General features: G+C 39.4%; 1 protein-coding gene across 3 annotated transcripts in view; it reads left to right on the plus strand.

Moving 5' to 3' along the window:
• Nucleotides 1-3,624: 3,624 nt before the first annotated feature.
• Nucleotides 3,625-21,317, plus strand: part of LOC131954263 (uncharacterized) — a 38,194-nt gene continuing 20,501 nt past the window's right edge. The window contains exons 1-3 of one of the 3 annotated variants that reach the window (XM_059317842.1): nt 3,625-3,658; nt 17,531-18,146; nt 19,853-20,030. In XM_059317842.1, coding sequence (XP_059173825.1) covers nt 19,952-20,030 — 79 coding nt within the window. In that variant the 5' untranslated portion in view covers nt 3,625-3,658; nt 17,531-18,146; nt 19,853-19,951. Of the gene's footprint in view, nt 3,659-7,342; nt 7,435-17,530; nt 18,147-19,410; nt 20,031-21,317 lie in introns of those variants that run through there. The other 2 variants (XM_059317841.1, XM_059317843.1) reach the window with 2 other exon arrangements.

Consider the following 21,317-nt stretch of genomic DNA (forward strand, 5'->3'; position numbering starts at 1 on the left):
ATTTTGTTTATTGAGAAATTTAAGTGTCTGAGTCTACCCAGCTCTGATGAGTACCTGACCTGAGTTGGGGAAATAAAAAAGCTAATGAGCAGGTTGTTGAAATCACCGATCAAAAGAAACAAAATTTGAAGTAAAAGGGGACAACTCTTAAATCAAATTTGATAGTTTTTACAGAGTAGCGTACCTTGTCACAATCTACACAAACTCTTTAAGACATGGCTACAACCGACCTAGCACATTTGACGTGTGTATCATCTTATCTACCGCTGTGACTTGGAATAAATGGCTAAAGCTTTTTCTGTCGTGTCGGTGCCTGAGGCGTAGTGACCCATTCTGGTATCCGGGGCGAACTACCAATCTCCACCCCCCCCCCTCCCATTTAGGAAATACGATTTTTACCATGCACTGTACCGTAACCATTTTTTTTTTAAATTTTGGTGCTACAGAATTGATGTAGAAAAACAGCTCAGTCTGGAAACCCAAGAAGTAGTCTATTTTCCTAACTTTGACTGTGTATAATTCTTTAATGCAGCTTTTTATTTATTTTTTTTCCATCACGTTTGGTGCCCCCCTTAAGGTCGGCGCTCATCATCTACCTCCCGCCAGCTACGCCTTTGTTGCTCCTTGCCATTACTTTAGAACCATTGGTTTAAAACAATTTTTTTCTACTTACTCATCACTTGTAATGTGCTAAAACTTTGGCCTTGATGAACGTTTTTGTTCAATTTAAGACCAAACCATCGAATAGTTGCGTAGGTTGCTGAAATCTCTTCAGAGCTGCATCGCTCATTAGGTTACCTTGGTCAACCTAGCAGTAGATTCTTATTATCTTTATTGTAATTTACAGAAAACCTTTTTCTAGCTAGTACATAAAAGTACTTCTTACATTGTTCGTTGCTTTAGCTAGCGAAGTACAAAATAAATATTAACATTGTTATGAAATATAATGTCCATGTTTTTGGTTGTTAAATGGAGATTGTGACTTTGGTAAAGTATCACTTAACATTAGAATAGTAATTAATGTTACGTGATCAGTTTTAGGGTGAGGGCTAGGGTTAGGGAGAGATGTGTACCTGGTGACCCTTAGTCTCCAGCCCCACCCTAGTGCTGCTGTGTTGTACGTTACTTTCCACCTGTCGATCACACAGCATGGATGTCAAGGCCGTAGGGCGTTCTGCGGGAACCTGTTCTATTATACAATACCATATGGGGCTGGGGTGGTCGGGATACATTTGTAATCCTAATGTGGAGATGGGGTGGTGGTTTGGTGTAATGGGATGGGGTGGGGTGGCGATAGGGTGGTGGTTGGGTGTAATGGGATGGGGTGGGGTGGCGATAGAGTGGTTGTTGGGGGTGATGGGGTTGGGTGGCGATAAGGTGGTGGTTGGGGGAGATGGGGTGGGGTGGCGATAAAGTGGTGGTTGGGGGGTGGGATGAGGTGGGGTGGCGATAGGGTGGTTGTTGGGGGTGATGGGGTGGGGTGGCGATAAGGTGGTGGTTGGGTGTAATGGGATGGGGTGGGGTGGCGATAGGGTGATTGTTGGGGGTGATGGGGTGGGGTGGTGATAAGGTGGTGGTTGGGTGTAATGGGATGGGGTGGGGTGGCGATAGGGTGATTGTTGGGGGTGATGGGGTGGGGTGGCGATAAGGTGGTGGTTGGGTGTAATGGGATGGGGTGGGGTGGCGATAGGGTGGTTGTTGTGGGTGATGGGGTGGGTTGGCGATAGGGTGGGTGATGGGGTGGGGTGGCGATAAGGTGGTGGTTGGGTGTAATGGGACGGGGTGGGGTGGCGATAGAGTTGTGGTTGGGTGATGGGGTAGGGTGGGGTGGCGATAGGGTGGTGGTTGGGGGGTGGCTGCGGAGAGACGTGAAACGTTGACATCCCTGTCCTGGCGACCAGTTAGGTTAGCAAGATGTGATCGAATCAACGAGGCCAAATTAGCTGGACAATAATTTGCTCTCAGTTGGGCACGTCTTACCATACACCATGGCACACAACTAACATGAATAAATGGTACAGAACTGACCACAAATCATAGCACAACATGAATAAATGGTACAGAACTGACCACAAAACACAACATGAATAAAGTGTGCACAACTAACCACAAGCGTAAAACAACACCATTATTCTAAAATAGCTGTACTTTTCTTTAACGGGTAGAGAGTATTGATGTTTCATTGATTGCTCTCCCGCCAATTTTAACTTGTTGAAAAGGAAATCGATTATCAGTAATCAATTCACAATACTAAATCTTGTATCAGTTTAGAATGCAGGTCTGGAATCGAGGTTACGGAACCACCGATCGTTCATAGGGTCATGAGGTTAAATTAAGATGTTGGTTATTGTCGATCAGTGGGGCTCAATGTTAAATTAACGTACAGTGGGTTTGGAAGCTAGATTAACTTGATGGTTCTATGTCGTTCAGTGTGGGCTAAATGTACTATGTTGCTGAGCGGGTCTCAATGTTAGTGTAAGTTATGATGTCTCGGTCGTTCAGTGAGTCTCTATAATGAAGAACCTTAACCTACGAGTGTTGCATCTACGAGACAACCTTGTCAATGTGACATAACGCAACCCTTCCCAGCCGGTCTAACAAACGGTACCTCTATCTGGTGAGTACTCTAACCGGCCTGTATCGACCTGGAGTTCTGCAGGCTACAGCGTCTATCGCGCTGGGGGAGGGGGTGGGGTGGCATTGGTTGTAACGGTTCACTGATCAGCTGTCGGGCGTGTCCAAAACTCAAGGCCACGTCCTGTCTTTGTCCGGCAGACCTAAAACATCCGGCACGTGCATCAACACAAACTTTCTGTCTTGTGAGATTTCTGGGATACCGGCAACATGGCAAGTTAACTAATAGACAGGTAGTCGAATACTGGCAACATAGCATGTTAACTAATGGACAGGTAGGAAAAGTCTGGTTTGCAACTGTACAATAGGAAAGTGCAAAAAGCTACACAAAATCAGATTTTACTAAAGACGAACAGTGCGAATGGATCATTTGGATTAGGGGAGATAACAAAGAGAGATTAAGGTCATATGGAGTGGGGGCGATACGGGTGGATAGGGGTGTTTTGTTATAGTAAGCTGGGGTGTTCTAGTAGTTTAGGGGTGTTTTGTTCTAGTAGATAGAGGTGGTGTTATGACAGTTAGGGTGACAGTGTGTATGAAAATCACATTATGGTGCGCAATACTGGGAAAAAAACACATCACAGAGAACGGAATACTTGCAACCAGTTCAAAGCCCCGTGAATTTAAATACCCCGCATATTTACCATTCAAAACTCTTGAGTCAAGATTCAGATTTCTTTTAACACACCCGTATAGAAAATCGTGAAGCTTTAGAATATTTCGATTGCTTAGAATCGAGTTTCTCTTATGCAGTGGTTGTTTGGTTGCTAGCAGTGTCGTTTATGATATTCTATCGTCTCAGTTCAGTGTGCTGACTTTAAGGTGCCTGTAAATCTACGGTAATTAACACAGTTCCGTGTCCCCTTTCTGGGATCAACAGCTATATGAACCGTTACCTGTAGACCACAACCATGTTTACAATGATAGTTCAGTGGAGATGTACACTGTGATAAGGGAGTCGAAGCACTGTTTGTCTCGGCAATTGGATTACACACAGCTTAAAGCTTCTGGGACGTGAACTGGTGTAGTTATGTTTTGGGTTTACTTTTGTTACCGTCTGTTTGTGTGTGGTACTTGTAGGATGTCAGTGTGTGGGATGTATTGTTGTCTTTTCTTTAATCAACTTTGTTGGTGGTCTTGGGTTTGTTTGTTAGCTTTGTTAGCTCTAGTCCATATATATATATATATATATATATATATATATATATATATATATATATATATATATATATATATATATATATATATATATATATATATATATATATATATAATATTTATATTTATGTGTTAAATTTTTTTATACTTTTGTATAAAGAAATAAATAGAAATATATACATATATATATATATATATATATATATATATATATATATATATATATATATATATATATATATATATATATATATATATATATATATATATATATATATATATATGGGGGGTGTGTAGTTAGATTTATACAACCATAGCTCCCCATACTATCAGTACCAGTGTGAATACAGGCATGTATTGACTAACACGTTATTCTATTCGTGTGCTATGGCCCGATATCTCCCACGTAGCAGAATACATTTCCCTTTACATATCTGTGTTGGTCCTGTGTGAAAACGTACACCGAAAGTAATTGGATTGCATGAGGTAGATTTCCTAGGGAAAGCTTGTCTGATAGATTTCCTCAGGAAAATATAGCCATCTGGTAGGCGGAATATGTCGTTGGGGTCGGGGTGAAAACACATTAGGGACTGGTGGGTCGCTAGAGCGATTACAGGGCACGTTACTACTGAATTTTTTTTTACATGTTATTTAATTAAATGAAAAATATGTGTACAATACGTTCATTTGTAGCTAATCTTTATGGGAAGCTAATTTAAAAACGAGGCATTTATAACATGATCTTTAGTTACAGATAATTAATTAAATGTTTAGCGGATGAGTCAGACGGTGTGAGAAGATTGATTAGCTTCAATATATAGTTTTTTTCTCAACAATGAAAAACCGGTTTTTATATGAATTATTAACTATGCTATCAGACACTCATAATGACCCTCTTTACTATCAATATACTTCGTTACAACCAAGTGCTGATTATCTCCCCTTTAGCTATGACTTGATGATTTCTAATAACTTACGTCCCCTTTTTTGAATCACTAGGGTTCCTCAGGAAATCAACAGCTCCGCTTTTACACTACGGGGGCGGTAATTTGGAGTTTGTTACTAGTAGGAGATTTGTTTTGATAAACAGCTGTTGCTTTATTAACAAATATATAAGTCTCAATTAAAAAGAAGTTTTTGTTTGCTATACAGCCTAATTATGTGTGAAGTCAGTTGTAGATATATTTTTTCTTAATACTAATTAGCCATTCCTAGTATTTAATTGGAGTTTTAAGCGAACCCTCAACCCTGGTCTGTAGATTATTTTTAAAATAATACATCGGCCTATTTTTCCTACGTGAGTGCTCTATACATGTTCATTTTTTTTCTAGACAGCTGCCTGGTTTCTCTTGATCTGAGGCGTAGCGACCCTTCCCGGCGCCCGGGGACAAACTTTCGATTTGGCGCCCCCCCCCCCCCCACCCCATATATTTTTTTTTATATTTATAATGCAAAACTGCAGCTAAAATGAGCTTTTAATTTTTTTTTTCAACCCATTTTGGCGCCCCCTATGGTCGGCGCCCGGGGACGTACGTACCCCCGGCACCCCCCCCCCTCGCTACGCCTCTGTTCTAGATAGCTCTAGGTATCTGCCTAGTTTGCCTTGATATCTGCCTAGTTTGCTTAGGTATCTGCCTAGTTTGCCTAATTATCTGCCTAGTTTGCCTAATTGTGTAAAGATAGCTAGATTAATGCTAGGTTAATTCTAGATTAATGTTAACTACCAAACTCTTCATACGTCAAGAGTTTAGAAACAGAAGAACTCTACTTCACTTGCAAAAGTGACCTTCCGGTGTAAGAACGTACTTGATTTTATTATACATGCATTCTATGCAATTTGCAAAACATCAATGGGGTTTGGTGAAAAACCTTTCCTTGTAGTCTATGATCTTGCTTGAAGCCGAAACTACGGTTGTAAAAACAACAAAGTAAATTCTCCCACCGACTTCCCGGTGGTTGGATAAATTCTCTGTGTCAACATCATCCCTCGACTGTACACACATGCTGAGTCCGGGTTAGATTTCCAGGAATGTTTTCTGTAAACTTTCTGGTGAGGCAGTCAAATGATGTTTTACGAATCCCAGGATAATCTGGTGATCTACCTCTAATCCCAAGATAATCTGGTATTGTATCTCTAATCGCAATCTGATGATGTTCTAATCCCATGCTAATCTGATGATGTATTAATCCCAAGCTAATCTGATGATGTATTAATCCCAAGCTAATCTGATGATGTATTAATCCCAAGCTAATCTGATGATGTTCTAATCCCATACTAATCTGATGATGTTCTAATCCCATACTAATCTGATGATGTTTTAATCCCAAGCTCGATGTCGATCTTATATTTTACAAATTGCATCGAGTCAACAGGCATCGACACTCCCCCCTCTCCTCCGCCATTAAATTATATATATATATATATATATATATATATATATATATATATATATATATATATACAGAGAGAGAGAGAGAGAGAGAAAGAGTGTGTGTGAGAGAGATACACCCACACTGATTATATAGTGGAATGACAAATCACTGAATACCCACTTGAGAGCTAGGTTGGAAGGTACATCTTGTAGAAAAAAAACATTCTTTAAGTCAGTCCGTTGAACCTTATTCAATAGGTTCAAAAGTAAATAGATCAAATCCAGACCGATCAAGTCTTTTGACAAGTTTCAAGAGATTCCGGAAATATAGAAAAAAAAAACAAATACTTACATTCTTGAATCATGTAATGAGGGTTCAGATGTGAAGTCAGAGTTGATTGGAAGATGCTTGTTACCAACAAATTGATGTAACGCGTAATTAATTAATCTAACACTTGTTGTGTTTAGTCACAAATTGGTATTTACTCATAATATAGTTGTTTTGTCAACATGAAAAAAAAAACACTTTACAAAGCACTTTACGATTTTGTTTTTTGTTTCTCGGATAGATCTTTCAAAATATAAAACACAAGAAATTAATGATTTTTTGCCCTATTTCCGTTCCCTCTGCCTAGTTCCGTGCCCTTTGCCTAGATCCGTGCCCTCTGTCTATATCCATGCCCTCTACCTAACTCCATCCCTATGCCTAGGTTCATGCCCATTTCCCTAAGTCCATGCACTAGGCCAATTTAAGCCCTGCCGGCGCAGATTGGTAGCATTAGTTTAAAGAAAACTCACGATTACGATATACTTAATGGAGAAAAAAAACTTTCCCTTGAAAACTTGTAATAATTATTTAACAATAACGCTTTCATTAGCCTGTAATTTTAACCAATTAAGACTGACATAAAAAAAACGATTAAAAAACTGAAGAAACAATTATAAATCAATTTACAATTTTTTTCTCTCTTGAAAGTGTCTTCATATCTCGCCAATGCGTGAATGTGTTATGTTTATCTTGTTCAAAGGTTAAGTTACACAGGTAGATTATATAGGTCACGAATTAAAACCAGTTTCGGGAATTCCCAAAGCGTGGGCTTCTGTAATTGATGATTCAAGCCTGCTACAAAAATACCACTGGGTATTCTGGCTTTTAGAGTTCCAGATTGTTGTTTGTGTTTATAAGAATGTTTACTGGCTGTTTACTGAAGTCACGGAGGTTTTCTTTTTTTTTTTCTAGGGATATTTAAAGGACTGTTTGAGTATTGAGGTAAGGTAGAAATTGTTTCAGTTTCAGTTTAATTCATGACATGCAATGCGTGAATTTACATACAATTTGTAACAGTATGTGTACGAGAAGGTGGCATTTCAGCTTCGCTTAGTTACAGCTGTGTAAGACAGTGGTTTTACAGGTACAGGTGCGTTAGTACTGTTACGACTACAGGTGTGTTATATTTACAGGCAGCGGCGTATATACATACGCATATACATAATTTTGCATTAGTGTATTAAGGATTAATTATTGGTTCATTAATATATTATCAATAAGGATTTTCTGAACGTTTTTGCGACATTCAAATCTTAGAAATTGTAAACATACAGTGACCGCGCCATCCCCAATACCACAATGGTACCAACAACGTGAGACGACACCTAATTTGACGTCCTTTTGGGGGGTCTAGCTTTTTAACCCCCCGTGCCCATGTCAATAGCTACAGTTATGTAACAGGTATAATGTGACACCTGTACGTTTGGTTTACGAATTTACTATTGTAAGTGATGAAAAACGTAAATAAGAATTTGCTCGGAAAAGTTGTGTTTCAAAATATATATTTTAAAAAAAACGTTATTTTTATGTGGGGGTTATAGGCGGTAGTTGGGACGGAGATGTCAAGTTGAAAAGCGTACGCAAACAAACCCAAAAGTCTAGAGTTCGGATCTCGGGTTTGAGTCAATAGGAAGTCCCAGAGCCCACCACACTAATAAAATACCACCCTTATTTTCCATTTACTCCCCCCCCCCTCCTGCACCAACACTTGCCAGAAACAAAATATTCTTAACGTTAACCATTGAATAATTTAAAGTACAGCCTTATATTTTTAACATCAGGTCGATAATCGATTTTCAAAAAATCAATAACTAAATTGCAATTGTCACGTGCGGTATCTGGTATAGAGAGAAGATGAATTCATTATTAAGCAGATCAGAGCCCCCACCCCCACCCCACCCCCACCCACCCCTTAAAAACATTATATGTTAGATGTTAGAGATGTGCCGGCTAGAGACAATAGTTCTAAGAACTCGAGACTCCATTTGTTGGTACCGCTGGTTCATGGGAAATCTCGGGGTGATGTGGGGGTCTATGTGGGGGTGATGTGGGGGTCTATGTGGGAGTGATGTGGGGGTCTACGTGGGGGTGATGTGGGGGTCTATGTGGGGGTGATGTGGGGGTCTATGTGGGGGTGATGTGTAGATCTTTGTGGGGTGATGTGGAGGTCTTTATGGGGTAATGTGGAGGTCTTTGTGGGGTGATGTGGAGGTCTTTATGGGGTGATGTGGAGGTCTTTATGGGGTGATGTGGAGGTCTTTATGGGGTGATGTGGAGGTCTTTATAGAGTGATGTGTTGGTCTTTGTGGCGGTGATGTGGACGTCTTTGTGGCGGTGATGTGGACGTCTTTGTGGCGGTGATGTAGACGTCTTTGTGGCGGTGATGTGGAGGTCTTTATGGGGGTGATGTGGAGGTCTTTATGGGGGTGATGTGGAGGTCTTTGTGGGGGTGATGTGGAGGTCTTTATGGGGTGATGTGGAGGTCTTTATGGTGTGATGTGGAGGTGTTTGTGAGGGTGATGTGGAGGTCTTTGTGGGGTTGATGTGGAGGTCTTTGTGGGGTGATGTGGAGGTCGTTATGGAGGTGATGTGGGGGTATTTGAGGGGGTGATGTGGGGGTCTTTGTGGGGGTGATGTGGAGGTGTTTGTGTGGGTGATGTGGAGGTATTTGTGGGGGTGATGTGGGGGTCTTTGTGGGGGTGATGTGGGGGTCTTTGTGGGGTGATGTGGGGGTCTTTGTGGGGGTGATGTGGAGATCTTTGTGTGGGTGATGTGGGGTTCTATGTGGGGGTGATGTGGGGGTCTTTGTGGGGGTCATGTGGGAGTGATGTGGGGGTGTTTATGGGGGTGATGTGAAGGTCTTTGTGGGGGTGATGTGGGGGTCTTTGTGGGGATGATGTGAAGTTTTTTTTTGTCAATTTCTGTTAGCTATTAATATTAATGATCCTGTAATATCGTGATTCTGTTTAGGTACTTTATTAATTAGTTTCCTAACTCAATTGTGCTAAATTTTCTTCGTTAATTAGTTCCCACACTCAGCTTTGCTGCAATTACTTCACTTTTTAATTAAATCAATTGTGCAGCGAGTATTTCAACCAATTAATACCCTCTACCTGCTTCCGTTTGTGTTAAGGGAATACACTAATTAATTATCCTCACGAGTAATTAGCTCGCTTACCGTGGCAACAGACAGCACTGAAATAACCCAGTTATTGGCAGAGTTTCTTCCAGGCATCTCTTCGGGGGAGCGAAGACCCCCCCCCCCCCCCCGAAAATTTTTTACCGCCCCCCGAACGAAATTAAATTTATATAATTTATATAGAAAATATATACTTTTAACAGTGTCCGCCCCCCCCCCCCCCCCCCCCCGAAGAAAGTCTACCGCCCCCCCCCCCCCCCCCGAAAATTTCTAGTGCCCCCCGGAGAAAAAAGTCTGGAAGAAACACTGGTTATTGGTATTCTTTATCTCCTTAGGTTCTTGTTAAAACTGTTTTTTTTTTGTCTCGAATTTGTATTAACTTTTAGATTAGTCTCTTTGTGCAATGTAAACTGCACTTTTTAAAAAAATTCAAGCGTTTTCATTGGCTACTAGCGGTGGGAGATTAGAAGTCACTTAAATTACAAGGAATTAAAATTTAGGCTTGTCTCAATGGTTTAAAAAAACATCGACCCTGTTTGTATTTTTAAATGTCGTGTAAAATATTCTGTTCTTAATGTTTCTTAATGTTTCTTAATGTATTTCTGTATTGCTATGGGTGTAACCTACATAGTATAAAGGGAGGGAGATTAAAAACAAAGAAAATTAAGAAGCTGGATCTGATTAAACTATTATTTAAACAAATCAATATTTGTGTGTAGACTGTAGTTGGGCACATTTAACACTGGATGGTTAAACCTCAATAGCGTCTTATATTGGTGTCTGTATCTTTTGTAATATTTTTGTCTTAATTAGCACTAAAGCGATGTTCACAAAATACCCGCACTAATTAGTTATGTTTATTGAGGGTCTTCCATGATGACGTCACACACAAGGGGCGGGTTTTGAGTTTTATCCTGACGACATTATAATTTTCTTTAATGGTTTTCCCACGTCGATTTCAATTAGACTGAGACTTACTAAAGCTGTACTCTATACGTCGGAGGAGATATCGTTACAAACTTAAACTGTAAGTTGGGATGTGCAATATATTGATACAAGCATCTAGTACTCAAGTCCTAAGTTCTGCTTTTTTTTTTACTTTCTCGTATATACGCAGTATTGAGCAAGTCTTGTAATCGCGCAAGAAAAAAATCGAGATTTTTACAAATATCGACGTTTTACACCTCACTGATACAGAAAAACATAATTTTGCAATCTTGTCCGTATGACTGTGTGTCTGTCTGTGTGTCTGTGTGTGTGTGTGTGTGTAAACTATTATGCACATTTTGTTTTGGCGTTCACTTGGTTCACAATTCTTTTTTCGACTAGATTTTAATCTATTTTTAAAAGTTTAAGTTAACAAAAATCATGTCTATATTCCGAGTTGCTATCCCCCGTAGTGTTATATTAGAATATTCGAGAAAGTTTAGGGGAGATCACTCCCTGTTTATTTCATTTTATTTTCAATTTCAGTTTCATTTATATTTATTTATTTTATTTCTTTCTAAACTAAAACTTGTGATTGGCTCTTTAATGGTAGGCTATCCAACACCATATGTGTGCCAATTGAAAACAGACATACTTTGACAAACAAACACACTTGAGAGAAAACAGACAAATATACCCGACATGCTATCGGTGTATGAAATATCTGAACTTGTAACTCGTAGAGCAAGTATTTTTTATCGGTTTGAATTCCTGTTGTGTTGATAAATTCTGTATAGAAAAATAATTGTATTGTACGACTAGAATAAACAGCGAACCAGGAGTAAGGAACTGTTGTGTCGGGGTCAAGCCACTCCAGCTAACCACAAAAATATTGTACAACCTTTATCAAGAATAACAAAAATGATTTCATGTTAGTTTGGTATGTCAATTTAATTCGCATTGTTTATCGGTCTCTTCCTTGTTTGACTTTCTTAATTTTCTATGTTGTACCGGACATACAGACGTTTTCTATTGATAGTCGTTTTTCCACAGCCCGCAAAGATCAAACGTATCGTCGTAATATAAACACTGAGACTTTGTGCAGGGGTGTGAGTGTGTGTGCTTGAAAACGCGTGTGTGAGTGCGTGTGTCTATGTTGTGTGAATGTGTGTCTGTGCGTGTAAGTGCGTGTGTTTACAAGTGTGTGAGTGAGAGCGTGCGTGTGTGTGTGTGCGTGTGTGAACGTTTGTCTATTTGATAACGTGCTTTTTGTTGCGTTTACATACATTGTTGTTGTGAATTCGCGTGATGCTTTCTGTATGTGTGTGTATTTATTATATGGGATTTAACGTTTGTATATTGGTATATTATTATGGTTATGTATGCGCATATCAGTTTGTGTTTGTATGTTAGCGAATGAATGTGTATTTTATGTATGTGTCTGTGTGTATATTTGTTCGCATATTTTATCTGCTCTAGTGCGATGTATCATGGAAGAGGGTTTGTATTTCTTTAGTATTCTTTAGAGTCATGCTTCTGTATGTCACATTGTAATATGGCAAAGATCCATGCGAAGATAATCCCCTCTCAGCATGACCCCAGTGTTATTGCTCTTGTATATATTCTTCTAACCCCCCCCCCACACACACACACACACAACACCCGTTCAACAGATACGAACCCAAAATTTTTTTTTATTTTTTTTTGTAAATGGAATTCCTGTTGTTCTATGAGACTGCAAGCAAGCGATATCAGCAGGGGAGTTATAAGGCTTGGGTTATTTCGTCCTTGTTTGCTAAACTAATTTAGACACACGGACATCCTTGCTTAAAGGTATGGGTGTATCAGATAAATCTCCGAGCAGTGCTTTGTATGGCTGTCAACTCCAGGTTTCTGACAACCATCGTCTCACAACCACCGTGTCAAAACCCGTGTGTCACAACCATAACAACCACACTGTCACAACCACCGTGTCAAAACCCGTGTGTCACAACCATAACAACCACACTGTCACAACCACCGTGTCACAACCCGTGTGTCACAACCATAACAACCATCACAACCACACTGTCACAACCACCGTGTCAAAACCCGTGTGTCACAACCATAACAACCATCACAACCACACTGTCACAACCACCGTGTCAAAACCCGTGTGTCACAACCATAACAACCATCACAACCACACTGTCACAACCACCGTGTCAAAACCCGTGTGTCACAACCATAACAACCATCACAACCACACTGTCACAACCAGCGTGTCAAAACCCGTGTGTCACAACCATAACAACCATCACAACCACACTGTCACAACCACCGTGTCAAAACCCGTGTGTCACAACCATAACAACCACACTGTCACAACCACCGTGTCACAACCCGTGTGTCACAACCATAACAACCATCACAACCACACTGTCACAACCACCGTGTCAAAACCCGTGTGTCACAACCATAACAACCATCACAACCACACTGTCACAACCACCGTGTCAAAACCTGTGTGTCACAACCATAACAACCATCACAACCACACTGTCACAACCACCGTGTCAAAACCCGTGTGTCACAACCATAACAACCATCACAACCACACTGTCACAACCACCGTGTCAAAACCCGTGTGTCACAACCATAACAACCATCACAACCACACTGTCACAACCAGCGTGTCAAAACCCGTGTGTCACAACCATAACAACCATCACAACCACACTGTCACAACCACCGTGTCAAAACCCGTGTGTCACAACCATAACAACCATCACAACCACACTGTCACAACCACCGTGTCAAAACCCGTGTGTCACAACCATAACAACCATCACAACCACACTGTCACAACCACCGTGTCACAACCATCACAACCATCACAACCACACTGTCACAACCACCGTGTCAAAACCCGTGTGTCACAACCATAACAACCATCACAACCACACTGTCACAACCACCGTGTCACAACCATCACAACCATCACAACCACACTGTCACAACCACCGTGTCAAAACCCGTGTGTCACAACCATAACAACCATCACAACCACACTGTCACAACCACCGTGTCACAACCATCACAACCATCACAACCACACTGTCACAACCACCGTGTCAAAACCCGTGTGTCACAACCATAACAACCATCACAACCACACTGTCACAACCACCGTGTCACAACCATCACAACCATCACAACCACACTGTCACAACCACCGTGTCACAACCATCACAACCATCACAACCACACTGTCACAACCACCGTGTCACAACCATCACAACCACCGTGTTACAACCATCACAACCACCGTGTTACAACCATCACAACCACCGTGTCACAACCATCACAACCATCACAACCACCCTGTCACAACCATCACAACCACTGTGTCACAACCATTGTATCACATCCATCACAACCATCACAACCAACGTGTCACAACCATCACAACCACTACATCACGAACAAAGAGTGTCCTGTTGCATCCATGCATCTTACCACGCACGACTGACCATTTTATGCAGCATAAAGTATCACGTTGCAGGCTAATACATCTTGCAACGTTGTTCAGTATTTGTCTGCCACGCTAGGGGTGGTGTCTGCTTCTCTACGGTCCAACGAGCTGTTCTATTAAGTTTTAAACATGCTCTATAGAACCGCAATCTCTCTGTGGAACGAAATGACAGTGACGTTGAGAGCCCTGTTTCGGTATTCCCTATTTAAACAACATTCTGTTATTTTTTATTCTGAATTCTATAGCATGGCCATGTATCTTTATCTTGTAAGTGGAACATGATCCATAAGCTAATCTACGGCTAGATCAAAATAAAGACTTGAGTAAAGGGTGTTGCACATTCATCACACTTTTTTGGTTTCGTATATACAGTAAACAAGTTAAACCGCTGCAGAATTTTGGTCGTATGTGTGAACTGAATTGTTCAAGAAGAAATTCGTATTACATTCTGCTGTAGAAAATATGGATAGACTTTGGAAGTGTTGATATCGTGAAATTATATGGACCTGTTTAGAAAGAGACTGTGTTGTATGTGGACAGGTAACATATGTGTCTGTTAAACTGGTGTATGTATGTGGACAGATAAAATATGTGCCTGTTAAAGTTAGACGGTGGTCTAGCGAGAGTGATGTGGACAGGTACTATATAATAATTCGGCTAAGAAATAAGAAGACAATTATAATTCCTATCATATAAAAGCGTCGAGGGTATTTCCTTTTTTTATTATATAAATATATACATAAATATTTATTTTAAAAGATTACATGAATATACATATATATATATATATATATATATATATATATATATATATATATATATATATATATATATATATATATATATATATATATATATATTCGTTTTGTGCGGACTCTAAGATGGTTTTAAAAAAAAAGTGTGAATTTAGTTTCGCGTCGATAGTCCTTAAAAACTGAGCTGTTTTTCACTTGTCCTTATAGATTTAGTTGTGTGAAGCTAGTCCATAGCGATCTAACTGTGGATTGTTAAAAGATCTAGCTGTGAGTCGTTAAAAGATCTAGCTGTGAGTGTGAGTCGTTACCTGATTGTATACACGCCACATTTCTTAAATCATCCATTCCCTCATTTAGCATAAGTCTGGAACCCCCCACTTATCCTCCTAGTGCAGCTCATGACGTCATTCATGAAGGACCCCTGCGTCAGATCTATGTGACCCTGCTAAAGGTCAAGGTCGCATGCACGTGTCATCACCGAAAATGTTTACAGCGAAATCTGTTTGTTTTTTCAGCAACTCAATCGCCATTTAAAACTAAACAGAAGCGTCGTCAAGTCGGAATGGCCAATAGTGCGCATGATCAGATTAGGGACAGAAAAGGTCAAATCGTTTAAGGTGGTCTAGTGTGTTGACCTTTGAACTTTACTCAAACGTAAACACTTCAGTGGTGTTTCGTAACTTCCCACAAGAGCGGCGCATATACGTCTAGGTCTATTAGGGAGCGAAATACATTTCCGTACTTTTGCGTACTTTAATTAGTAGAAAAAAAAAGTTATAATGAAAAGTAGAAATGTGGAATAAGAACTTTTGAGACATTGAAAAAGAAATTTGCCATTTTTGTAGAAGTTTTTGTCTTTTTTATTTCCTTAATTTTGTTTTTATTTAAAAGATAAAAAATTGATTTATTTAATTTAAAAATAGTTAACGAGTAGGGTCTAAGTGTCGTAAACACATGAACAGTAAAAAACCAATTTTTGGGTTTTTTTTTTAAATTTTATAAAATTATTTTTTTCTATACACACTTCAACGGTATGTAAGGTCAACGACTCCCCGGAGAGTTCGCTCCCTTGCGTAAATATCATCAAATGTTTAATAACATATGGCAAGGGTCAGAACAACGGCTTATTGAGAGGAAAAAAACGTAGTTATCTTTCTTCCCACGCAGATAAACTCCCTTGATTCTCTTCCTCAAATAATATTTTCAAACGAGTAGTTTTTTTCTGGGAAAATGAGTACCAGTATGATTACTGTTTAATGCATCGTAGGTTATCTTCACACACACAAACACACATACATACATTATATGTATATATATATATATATATATATATATATATATATATATATATATATATATATATATATATATATATATATATATATATATATCCTAATATATAAAACCCCACGTTCGCACCTCTCTCTCTCTCCCTCTCTCTCTGTCCGCAAAATTTTTTCGCCGGACATCACGTCAGAAACGGCAGCGGTATATGGAGAGCTTTATACGGACTTTTGTTGAAAATAATATGTTAGATGTTTTAAATGTATAACCACAATTTTGTTTAAAGAAGAAAAATAAAAAATAAAGGCGTATTCGAATGTAGAGAAACAGTATTATTTATGCAACCGGAAAAGCATTAATAAATGTGAAAAAGAACGCATAAAACTGTGACGTCACTATTGCTTATACATTAACTAATGACGTCATCTGCCGTGTTTAGAATAAAAAGAAATGAACTATTTCATTCAAATTTGATTTAGATCTATATCTAGATCTACGTACACTATAAAATGTATACGATACAATTTTTCCGGCCTAAACTCATAAAATTTATTTTATTTATTTGGATTCTAGATCTAGATATTCTAGATTCATCTATTCAAATAATACATTTCTATACTAAAGTATTTCAGGCCTGACTTTATTGAAATCTTTGTTTATCAATGCAATTTGCTAATCTCTATAATATATAAAGCAAAGTTGTCGGGTGCCCGATAGGGCACTTCCCGGCGCCGCAGGCGCTTCAAATTCGGCAGGATCTTGCCTTGGGGCGACAGAACACGGGGGCCGGTTGGCCGAAAAGTCTACGATGATGGGGTCAAAACTGACCTCGACTGACCGGCGCCTTATATGAGCTATAAATCGAAAAAAAATGTCCACGGAGGAACCTCTTCATAACTCCTGAGGTTGTAGACCGACCCTCGGGCGAATTAATTAAGCATTCAAATTCTCAATATTTTCGAAAGCCTAAGCAAAGCTGGGCAGCATGCCTAGTATATATATAAACACACTTTTTCTTGATGTCTCGTTTTTATGCCTAATGGATCATACTTTCAATACGTTTAAATACAAAAATAAACTTCTATCGAAGGCTATTAGCTACATCATCGCATTAAACATCATTTATAGAAGTTTGTGATAAAAATACACTGTAGTGAGATATAACGTAAGCGTTGATGTATTGATAAAAAGCTATATCATTTACAAAAATACACAATTCTTCCACAGTGAGGAAATCATTTAAATCTTTAAAGCCCGATGAATGATGAAATCATACATAATTTTACTTATATACAGACATATACTTTAAAAAATAACGTATAGCCAAAACGCAATTAATAAACACTATACAAATAGCGTGAACCTGACACATGTGAAATAAACTATCAGCTTACACGTATCTTTATCTTCTTGTTGTAGTGACTAGTGTCATATACTAGAGCAGTTGGTCAGCAGAACCTGCAAGTTGAGTAACAATTGACCAACACACACCATCAATAGATCAAAGGTCACCATCAGTTGACCAACACAGTCTAGTAGTGGAGCATCAGTTGACCAACATACAACAACAGTTGGTCAACAAACACCATCAGCTGACCAACAGACACCATCAGCTGGTCAACAGACACCATCAGTTGACCAACACAGTCTAGTAGTGGAGCATCAGTTGACCAACATACAACAACAGTTGGTCAACAAACACCATCAGCTAACCAACAGACACCATCAATTGGCCAAAGGACACCATAAATTGGCCAACAGACGCCATCAGTTGACCAACAGACATCATCAGCTGACCAACAGACAGTTGACAAAAAGACACCATCATATTGTCAACTCATCCTAATAGCCGAACGTCGTTTAGCACAGAGAAGAGAACACCCCCATGTTTTTATTCTGGTTCACTCTGTTAGCACCCACTTATTTTTAAAAGACTTTCATGACAGTCCGTGCTGTTTGGGATGGAAGGACAAACAGTCATCAATGAACTTTTGCATTCCGGACTTACACCTTCTGTATATAAAGGACATTATTGGTAAGTTAACACCATTTTTTACTCCACCATCAAATAAAACTTGACCATCACATTGCTCCACTGGGTTTTCTATTAGCTGTGGACCAACCAACCTCTCAACGGGACTAATATCCCAATTTTCCCCTCTGTCTCGCATCCTTGCTCTGTGCATCGACTTAGGCAAAGAGAAGTAAACAATGCATTTTTTTTTCTTAACGCGAATTATCACTCAAAAATCTATATATATAATTCTCTTCTGGGAGCCGTTAGAAAACAAGCTGCAAGCGCGCATTACAGTCCCCTCTCTTCCTCTCTATCGCTACCACCCCCCCCCACCCCCACCCCCACCCCCTCACATGGTCTGGTGAGCTGTGGTTCACGCTGTTTACATTTTACAATCATAGAGACGGGTTTGGTGACGCTATTAGGGGCAGATAATTTAGTTTGAAACAATTTTAAACTTAGAGGAGGTAACTAAGAGTAGGCTGCTTTCACGTGGGGGGGGGGGGGGGGGGTTAGTGTTTTTAAGCAAATATTTTCAGTGGCAGCATTGGTACTGTCGAATTCACAAATTATAAATTACTGAAAAGTAGAAAAAACAACAACTAAATAGCGGCGTATGATACGCAGCGGGTCGGCTCGTTAATTTATAATTAAAATACAAAAAAGTAATACAATTCGACAAGGGTCGACAGAATTATTATTCAACGGAAGAAATTTAATTAGAAGTGCATTGAATACAAATAACGATCAATTGATTTCCCAAGTTACAGAAGTATGAATGCTCGGAGGTTACGAAAATTGTGACGTACGAAATATCATTGAGCTTAATGTAATTAATGATTTTAATAATTAATAATGAAATAATGGAAGATTAGTCATGTTGACTCACAAGAATCTGAGACCATGTTTAACTAGGAACAGATATTGAGCTCCAGTTTTAACTTCCTGAATACTGATAGCGATATTGGATTTTCATTACCGGTTTTGTTGATTTGAAAAAGTGTTATTCAAACACATTTAAAAATCGAGTTAAAAATATTTTTTGAAAAACATTATGGGGCAAGTGATTGATGAAGACAAAATATTAATTTAAATGGCGCTAACTATTAACGTATGAATTGGAGAGGTTCTTGCCTATTTCTATTTTATGGAATGTTTAAGTACATGGTAAGGTAGGCCAATGCTAATTAATTTTGCGTTGTTTTTTTTCTTATACCAAGATATGAGTGGTAAAAATAAAGACTTCTACATTTGAGTTTTTCCTTGTGATTTTCAAATGAACTTTTCAGTTTAACTTTCCAAGTAAAGTCCTACCTTATAAAATTCCGAAGAAACTTGGATTTCTGGAAACGAACTTTCCGGTAAGAAATTGCGTATATACAGACCCCTCCCCTTGACCTACAAGCCCCTCCCATTAACCTCAATCTGGAAAAAAAATCACCTTGACTATAGTTTGAGACTCACGCAATAGACGAGTCAACACGCGTGAGACTGCTCACAGTCTGCCGAATAAACTCACGGTCGGGGGCATCAATTGACCTGATTTATTTACTCGCGTTTTCACAAATATATGGCCCACCCAAATTATTTTTTTCCTGCGCTTTTAACGGAGTATATAACGAACGTTTTCTAGAATTTCACGGCTTCTTATCCTGCGCTTTTAACGGAGTATATAACGAACGTTTTCCAGAATTTCACGGCTTTTTTTCTTGTTTACATTTGAGATGAGGACGAAAGGATGACGTCACGCGTCTGGTTCCCACCTCCAAGACCTCCCCTCCAGAACTGATTTAATCACCTGGTCAGAGAAGGAAGCGTTAACCATGGAGGGATGGGTGCTCCAACTTCTGCTGCTTGCTTTACTTAGCTGGATCGTCACAGAATCAAGTCTATTTTTTGCAGGTGGGTCTGTAGGTTTAAACCTCTATCTGTACATAGATAGGTTGTAGGTTCAAATAGGTTTAGTTGAGCAAGCTTCCAGATTCTCTTCTAAGTTACCTCACGGACTAGGAGGTCAATAGAGTAGATGCAGTAGAGTTACGGGATAACACGAAAATAATAGGATGCAGGCGTCGTAACTGAAATAACAATATTTATAGACGTGTTCTTTCTACGTCAAAGGGTGTAGTCATACAAAAGACAGGGGAAAAACACACAGACATTGTAAACTAAATAAATGCTCATAAAAATTGGCGTTCTTGGTTGTACATAGATTGTACGCGGAAGAAGCGTTTTAAACTTTTCTGTTTTATCTAGGCCTATGTTCTCTACATGTGTCTACTTTTGACTTATGGCATGGCAGTTTGGCGTTACCGTCCGATCATATAGGCTTACTTTCTTATTAAGGACTGAAATACATGTGTATGCTTTAGTTTCGAGAGCTTTACACCACCCTAAGTCGGAAAAACATAGTTTCGCAATTTTGTCTGCAAGTCTGTGTGTGTATGTGTGTGTGTGTCTGCGAACACGATAACTTGAGTACCGTTACAGCTAGATTGATGAAATTTCATATATAAGTATATCCAATTTGTAGCTCTGTATCAACTTTTCAACGATTTCCGATAACCGGAAGTGGAACTAAAGACACGGGCATATTAGTTTTAACTCGCAGGTGATAACATAACTGTCATACTCATTCATGTCGTGTGCGTCCTGATCGTGTGCGCTAAGGTCATGTGCGTGTAGGTCATATACGTCAATGTCATGTGCGTGTAGGTCATATACGTCAATGTCAAGTGCGTGTTGGTCATATACGTCAATGTCATGTGCGTGTAGGTCATATACGTCAATGTCATGTGCGTGTAGGTCATATACGTCAATGGCATGTGCGTGTAGGTCATATACGTCAATGTCATGTGCGTGTAGGTCATATACGTCAATGTCATGTGCGTGTAGGTCATATACGTCAATGTCATGTGCGTTTAGGTAATGAGCTTCAAGGTCAGATGCGTCTTGCATTTGAAAGTTATGTATCAAAAATCTTTAGCTTCAAATCCAATGTGCATTGAATTAATGTGTTCAAGTCACATTCACATGACATAGATTTGAGATTCCAATTTCACAACCAGTTTGAAATCATATTTCACTTTGTGTAGCATGTACACTGTTTACCTGATGCCCTATGTAGCTCCCAACATCCGGTATGATGATTCCACGATGGGGTAGGGACGAATCAAGCACGCTGAGATT

The sequence above is a fragment of the Physella acuta genome, unplaced genomic scaffold, assembly GCF_028476545.2.
Source record: "Physella acuta isolate Inbredline_101_S28 unplaced genomic scaffold, ASM2847654v3 ptg000987l, whole genome shotgun sequence".
NCBI classification, from domain to species: Eukaryota; Metazoa; Mollusca; class Gastropoda; family Physidae; genus Physella; species Physella acuta.